General features: G+C 43.2%; 1 protein-coding gene across 1 annotated transcript; it reads right to left on the bottom strand.

Moving 5' to 3' along the window:
• Positions 1-715: 715 nt before the first annotated feature.
• Positions 716-2,781, bottom strand: LOC145956252 (uncharacterized). The gene is made up of 4 exons (XM_083071818.1): positions 2,280-2,781; positions 1,702-1,800; positions 907-1,521; positions 716-843 (listed from the first exon to the last, which is right to left on the bottom strand). Exons 1-4 carry the CDS (start codon positions 2,779-2,781, stop codon positions 716-718), a joined length of 1,344 nt encoding a protein of 447 aa, XP_082927944.1.
• Positions 2,782-8,459: the final 5,678 nt, after the last annotated feature.

The following is an 8,459-nucleotide window of genomic DNA, read 5'->3' as shown; positions in this document are numbered from 1 at the left end:
TATTCAAGAACTTATTCCCAAAACAATTCCAAAGCTCCAAAAATTCCCTAAGGTTAAGGTCATCATGGTTTTTCACTTAAGGCTTGTAATGAGCTTCAAACAAAGAAAGGGAATACAGGCTCAACAGGGGTTAACAAAGGAATTAATTCGGGGTAAGCTTATTTGGCCAGAGGCTTATCAGAACAAAAATGCCTTAATCATATCCAAACATGCATGTGAATCAAGAAGTATCAAACAGAGTCAAGACAAGGCAACTGTGCAAGCAATCAAGAGGCTTAACCCACAAGAAAGAACAGAGAGTGGCTCAAATCCTCACACAGGGTATATCTGTCACAATTAAAACAACCTCTCAAACGTCAAAATCATATTTTCAAGCAGAGAAAAACAGGGATTTCAAACCATACAGTATCAAGAAACTCCTATCCAAGAATGAAGTAAGTGCCTACAAACTATCAAAACCTAGAAATCAAAGAGAAACATGCAAAATTGTACATAACAACTAAACATAAAACCTAAACCCAAAAATAACAAATAAAACCTAAAAGCATATAACCAAAACAGTCCCCCCACACTTAAACTACACATTGTCCCAATGTGGCACAAACAGAAGATCAGAGCAATCAGAACAATCAATAAATCTAGACAAGTGCAATAAAAGTAAAGAAGGAGAAGAAAAAAAGAAAACTCTCTAAATCATGGTGGGAGAGAAGCAGGGTCAAGCAGGGTCAAGCAGAGACATCTCCTCTACAATAACATCCAACAAAGATGGATTGCTGAGGAATGGCTTTAGCCGGTGCCCATTGACTTTAAAGCTCTTATCTATGGATTCACTTTTGATCTCAACTGTACCATAAGGATAAACATTAGTAACAACAAAAGGTCCAATCCACTTTGATCGTAACTTACCACCCATGAGTCCGAGTCGAGAATTGTACAACAGAACTTTCTGGCCAACCACGAAGTCCTTCCTAGCTATCAAGCTGTCATGGAACTTCTTGGTTTTCTCCTTGTAGAATTTTGAATTCTCGTAGGCTTCCAAGCGGATCTCATCAAGCTCATTTAGTTGCAACCTCCTTTCCTCACCAGCCTGATTAATGGAGAAGTTGCAGGTCTTCACAGCCCAGTAGGCCCGATGCTCAATCTCAACAGGTAAATGACATGCCTTGCCAAAGACAACCCGATAAGGAGACATCCTTATGGGTGCTTTGTAGGCAATCCTATGTGCCCAAAGAGCATCATCCAACCTGTTACTCCAATCTTTTCTGTTGGGCTGGACAATCTTCTCTAAGATTCTCTTGATCTCCTTGTTTAAAATTTCGGCTTGCCCATTGGTTTGGGGGTGGTAGGGTGTAGAAATTTTGTGCACTACCCCATACTTCTTGAGCAAAGCCTGCATAGATCTGTTACAAAAATCGGTGCCTTGATCACTAACAATAGCTCTGGGTACTCCAAACTTGCAGAATAGGTGAGATCTAACAAAATCCACAACAACCCGAGCGTCATTAGTTCTAGTGGGTTTGTCTTCCACCCATTTTGAAACATAATCAACAACTAAAAGAATGTAGGAAAAACCAAAAGAAACAGGAAAGGGACCCATGAAATCAATACCCCAAACATCAAACACTTCGCCGAATAGCATGGGCTGCTGAGGCATCTACTGTCTCCATGTAAGGGATCCTCCTGCTCGTTGACACTACTCACAAGTGCTACAAATCTTCCACGCATCTCTAAAGATGGTGGTCCAGTAGAAACAACAATCGAGCACCTTGCGAGCTGTCCTCTGAATGCCTAGATGGCCACCTGGTGCGGAAAAGTGACAAAACTACATGACCGAATCAATCTCATGATCTGGTATGCATCTCCTAATCACCTGGTCACTGCACAACTTCCACAAATAGGGGTCATCCCAAATATAATGCTTAGCATCACTATTAATTTTATCAATTTGAGCTCGTGATGCTAAAGGAGGAAAAATAGAAGCAACTAAAAAATTAACAATGTTTGCAAACCAAGGGGTGGTAGAAGAAACAGAAACAGAAGAAACAATCAAAAAAATTTCATCAGGAAAATTATCCTGGATGGGCAAGATGTCAGCACTATCCTCAACTCTTTCAATTCTATTAAGATGGTCTGCCACTAAATTCTGAGCTCCACTCCTGTCCCGGATATCCAAATCAAACTCTTGGAGCCAGAGCATCCACCTGATCAATCTGGGTTTTGACTCAGCCTTTTTTAGCAGGTACTTCAGAGCTGCATGGTCAATATAATAACACAAGAACCAAGCAAATAAGATCTAAATTTATCAAGAGCAAAAATAATGGCAAGAAGCTCGTTCTCTGTGGTAGTGTAGATTGCTTGGGCAGCGTCCAAAGTCCTGGAAGCATAATATATCACTCGAGGCAACTTGTCAACTCTCTGTGCCAGGACAACATCCAATGCATAATTGGATGCATCACACATCAGCTCGAATGGGACTGTCCAATCAGGTGCCTGAATGATTGGAGTGGTGGTGAGTGCTTCCTTGAGGCAGTCAAAAGCCTGTTTACACCTGTGATCAAAAATAAAATCAACCTCTTTCTGCAGTAGATTGGATAGAGGAATGGCCTTCTTGCTTAATTCTTTGACGAAGTGCCTGTAGAAACCTACATGGCTAAGAAAAGATCGAACCTTTCGCACGCAAGAGGGGTAAGGCAACTGTGAAATAACAGAGACTTTCGCAGGATCTACTTCTATGCCTTTACTAGAAATAATATGCCCTAAAACTATACCCTGTTCTACCATGAAGTGACATTTTTCAAAATTGAGAACAAGATCAGTTTCAATGCATTTATTAAGCACTCTATCCAAATTATCTAAGCATGTGTCAAAAGAGGATCCATATACAGTAAAATCATCCATAAACACCTCTATGCAATTTTCAAGAAAATTAGAAAAGATACTAAGCATGCACCGCTGGAAGGTACTGTAGACCCCTAAAATTGTCCGGGTCAGAAATAAAGCTTGAAGACTCTCGAAGACTGAAGGATAATCAGCCAGAAGGACTCCTCGAAGGCCCTAGGAGGATTCTCTGTAGGTCCAGAGGTCTTAGAATAGCTTAAAATAAAGAAGTGGAGGGAAAAAGCCCAATACGGCCGTACTGAACTCAATACGGCCGTATTGAAGCTTCAATACGGCCATACTGAAGTCAGTACGACCGTATTGACACTTCAATACGACCGCTGCGAACTCAATACGGGCGTATTGAAATTTCTGACTTTCAATACGACCGTATTGAACCCCAATACGACCGTATTGAAGTTCAAAAATTTCAATACGGCCGTATTGGCCCTGTAGGCCGTACTGCGCCTATTCCCTATAAATATGACGTCAATTGGACGTCATTCCACACTTTTCAACATAGTTTGAACCCTCTCCTTGAGTATTCTGGGGTTTTTGAGCAGTGTTCTGCCCTAGAAATCACTCGGAGAGTTGATCCGACGAAGTTCTTGAGCCCCGAGCCATTTTGCTTGAGGATCGAACCTAGTCGAGGGGAAATCTCTTTGATTCCCTTAGTTAAAATTTTGTTCTAGGAGAGCGAGGAGCGGGCTTGTAGAGCGAGGGAACGCCAAAACGCTTCCCAGTTCATTTTTTATAAAAAGCACGCTTCAAGAGGTTTCCCTTCAATCCTTCCTTTTACTGCTTTCTGTGTGCATATTTAAACTGTCATCATGTAGATAGTCAATTCATAATTGTTTAGAATAAATAGGGGTAATTTAGTAATTTTACGCTGTTATTTTAGAAAATAATCTGTCATAGGGAACCCGAAAGGGGCGCTGTGGGGTGCTAACACCTTCCCCACGCGTAACCGACTCCCTTACCCAACTCTGGTTGTAGTGGCCAAAGTTGATTTTTAAATCAATTGCCTTATCCCTTTTTCCAATGTTTTGAGTAAAACATTGGTGGCGACTCCACGAACCCTCCTTTTATGAAAACCTCTAATCCATGGAGGGTCCCGCTTGGGATTAATATGGATTAGTGAGCCTTTTAATAAAATTGCTCGTTTGACGAGGTCTCAGTTTGAGAATAAGTCATTCTAGCAATCCACTATTTTTAAACAAATAAACGAGTCCAACCATCCTTCGCGAATGCCGAAAGCCCGTTTCGGGCCGGTGGCGACAGATGGCGACTCCACTGGGGAAGCTTCGAGAGTCAGTCCCATTTAGTGACAGATTATTTTTAACAAATAATAGTTAAAATTACTTCATTACCCCTTGCTTGTATTATAATATGTTTATCTATTTGGCTTTAAATAACTGTTGTTTGTTTAAAATTCCGCAAATTGTTTGGAATAAATTGCACACAAACCTTTGCACACAACAGTTCCCTCTATACCCGGGGGCATGAGTGGTAATCCATAGGGAGTGGATGTTAGTACGGCCGGTTGATGGGTTTATAGGAGCCTATGAGACCGTTGTCGAAAAGCATCGCTCAAGGTGATAACCATGAACTTGAGTCCGACGGTGCGTTGGAGCTTTCCATCGACCTACGACAAGAGGAATTGGGTCCCTATAATGGGGGCACCTTGGGGGCCTTTGACCAAGTGAGAACAGTTAGATCCTCCTTGAATATGCACTTTTCTGCAGGAGACCCCTACCTCGTAATTCGCTCGTGACTGTTCGTGGATGAGTGAATTGTCTGTGCATTGACTATGTGACATTGTATGAGCATACATTTGCATTCTTTAAACATACAACATTCCTAGTAAAATAAAAATAAATAGAAATAAGGATCTTCTAGTGCATGGTGTTGACATCTACCCTCATCACATTCATGTAGGCAGTTTCCCTTTTCACCCAAAAAAATACAAAATACAAAAAATAATATTTACCCAAACCAAGCAATATCATGCATCATGTTAGGAAAATCCCAAGAAACATGATAATGCCTAGTTAAATAAACACTATGCATGCATATTCATCTCCATCATCTCATATCATGCATTTTACTGTAGATCATGGAGGGATCTAGGGGAGTGCAAGGGCAATTGAAGAAAGTGGACTTCTTATTATACCGTGCTGAGAGATTGGATCACCTCTGTACCTTGATGCCACGAGAGGCTCGTTTGGAGTTTGAAAAATCCTATGGACGAGTTCTCGACTTGATGAAGATTTGTGTAGATCCATCCTTTCTGAGAGCATTGGTCCACTTTTGGAGTCTCGATCTACATTGTTTCGAGTTCCCCCAGTTTGACCTAGTTCCTACTCTCGAGGAATACGAGCTCATGCTACGATGGCCCAAATCAGCTGGGGTCTATATCTTTCATGATAACCATGTGGCCGTGGAGAGAGTTGCCACTCAGGTCAAATTACCATCACGATCAGCTGCCTTGGTGGGGAACGGTAATGTTAAAGGTTGGAAGCTTGCTATGATTGAAGACCACCTTTCTTCCTTGGCTGGTGAGGGAGATTGGTTAGCTTTCAACAAGACTCTAGCATTAGCTGTATTTGGGATGATCCTTTTCCCCTTCTACGCTAACACAGTGGACCATGCTGCAATGGACGCTTTCTTCGCTTGGGACGTACACATGAAGAGTCCCGTGCCTGCCATTCTTGCCGACACCTTGCTCTCTGTTCATTTGTCTCAACAGAAGCAAGGGAAAACCATTCGATGCTGCACCTCCTTGCTGTATGTATGGGGCATTACACACTTCTATGCTTCTAGTCATATGGGGACCTTGCCCGATCCATTGAGGAGTTTCTCCAAGATCCCCGTACGCCGCCGATATGCTTCCGAATGGAAGGAAGAAATGGAACAGTGGAACATTAATCACTTCACATGGGTTTGCCCTTGGTTCCATCCGAGCCATATATTGACGAGATGCGGCAGTTATCCAAGCATACCATTGATGGGCCTCAGAGGTTGCATAGCCTACTCGCCTAAATTGGTTATGAGACAACTAATGAGGACCCAAATTATTCCTACTAAAGAGGAGCTTGGAGGGTCGTGTTTCTCCTATGATTCCGAACATCAAAGGGATATGCACTCTGTCATAAGAGCGTGGGAGAGACCAACCTATGAGGGAGATCTCGAACTTGGAAAGCCTCGGGTATCCGTCTCCATTGATTATGAGGAATGGAGGAGCAAGAGGGTGGTGCCTCAACCATCCACTTCTTGTGCAACCACAGCAACAAGGAAGGCATTGCAAGAACAAGTCGACGCCTTGACCAAAAAGCTGGAAATTATGGGAGCTCAAATGAGAGTTCTTGAAGAGAAAAATGAAGAATCCAGTTTTACTATTGACGGTCTTCAAAGGCAATGCAAGAAGAAGGACCACGAGATAGAGCGGCTCAAGGATGAGTGTGCTAACCTCAATGAGGAGACTACTCGGGCATCCAAAATGCAAAAAATTGAACCGAGTAGTCAACTCCAAGAAGTCAACGCAAAGATAGCGCACCTGGAAGCCGAACGTGCAAAGCAGGCACAGTTGATCAGGGACATGCAAGAGGACTTGCTATCGACTCGATCCGACGCACAGAAATGGCGGGAAGTCGCTCAACGACAAGCCGCAAACCTTTCCGACTTCCGCAAAAAGGAAAGGGAAGGATTGGCACGAATGGCTAAACTCCAAGAGGAGAAAGATCGAGCCGAAGACGAGCTGAACGAGCTGCAGGCCATGATCAACTATCACATTCAGAAAGCGAAGGAGGCTCAGAAGACTTGTGATGATATGAGCCAAGCCGTCCACTTGCAAGTTGAAGCAATGGCACGCCATGTTGAGGAAGCCGAAGAAGAATGGCAACGACGTATGAACCCGCCTGTGGGTTTCTACCGGCTTTTCTCTTTTTGTAAAAAATTGCTTCAAAGCATTGTATAAAAAGTTGTGCACTTTCTTCAATGAATAAAATCGAATTCTTGAGATTTATCGCCTTTGCATCTCATTAGTCATTCATTTTGCATTTATCTCTCCTAGTAATTAATAATAAAGATTAATAAAAAGAAAGAATTAATCGATGTGTATGTTCAGAATGGATCGCACGCCATTTGTGATAAAATGCAAACCAACAACTACGCAAAGCGAACACACGACGACGCCGTTGTTGGTAGTCAAGATAGAAAAAGGGGAAGGCCCCACGCCGTTAAGGATTGTCGCTCCAAGACCTTTCCCTTACGAATCAAATAAGGCTGTGCCATGGATATACGACATCCATACTTCTACCGGCAGTGATATCTCCAACATCGCTGGACTTGGGGGCATGACTAGGAGTGGCAGGATCTACACTCCCGAAGATCTGCACGATAAAGCTCCCAAGAATAAAGGAAAAGAAAAGGAGAAAACCGAGGAAGATAGAGAATCCGAGGAGGAGACTGATGAGCTGTTAAAATTCATCAAACAAAGCGAGTACTCCATTGTGGATCAACTTCACAAGACACCAGCAAAGATCACTTTGTTGTCATTGATCCTAAGCTCCGAACCGCATCGGCAAGCTCTGTTGAAGGTCTTGAACGAGGCATATGTGTCGCATACCATCTCCCAAGACAAGTTTGAGGGAATTGTTAACCACATCACGGCTAATGATCACCTCACTTTCACCGATGAAGAAATCCCCGCCGAGGGACCTAATCACAACAAACCCTTGCACATCTCTGTAAAGTGCAAGGAGTACCACATCGCAAAAGTCTTGGTGGATAACGGGTCTTCCTTGAATGTGATGCCCAAAAGAACTTTTGATCAAGTGGCAATCAAGGGAGTCCAAATGCGCCCGAGCAACATGATCGTTCGAGCTTTCGATGGTTCTAAGAGAGAAGTGGTGGGAGAAGTCAATCTTCCGATCCAAATCGGACCTACCATCTTCAACGTCGAATTCCAAGTGATGGATATTACTCCTGCATACAGCTGTCTCCTAGGCCGACCTTGGATTCATGATGCGAAAGCTGTGCCCTCTACGCTCCACCAAAAAGTCAAATTCATTGTGGGTGACAAACTGGTGACTGTACAAGCTGAAGATGACATACTCATCAGCAAGCCATCCAACATACCTTATGTGGATGCAACAGAGGAAGCTTTGGAAACCGCCTTCCAAGCATTGGAAATTGCCAATGTTGAAACGTTTCCCCGAGAAATGAAGAAGGTAGCCCATATGCTCACAAAGAACGGATACTTGCCAGGACAAGGATTAGGCAAGGACTCCCAAGGAATCCCGGAGCTACCTATTATCAAGGACAATCCGGGGAAACAAGGGTTAGGATACAACCCTGTTAAAGGTCAAAGAACGAAGAGGAATCAAGATCCTTCTCAACGTTCTTTAAGCCAGATCTTTAAGAAGGCGGATTCACAAACGTCAAGGCCGGTCGTCGTCATCAAGTGTCCTTTTCCTTCTAATAGGGATGTGTAAATTCAGTGACTATTAGAGATCACTCCTCGGGGACAGCCCGACCCCCGAGCCTCGATAGGGCACATGTTTCCATCACGATTATAATAA

The sequence above is a fragment of the Cajanus cajan genome, chromosome 3 (genome assembly GCF_000230855.2).
Source record: "Cajanus cajan strain Asha chromosome 3, NIPB_CcT2T_4, whole genome shotgun sequence".
NCBI lineage: Eukaryota > Viridiplantae > Streptophyta > Magnoliopsida > Fabales > Fabaceae > Cajanus > Cajanus cajan.
This window is presented reverse-complemented; position numbering and strand designations above follow the sequence as displayed.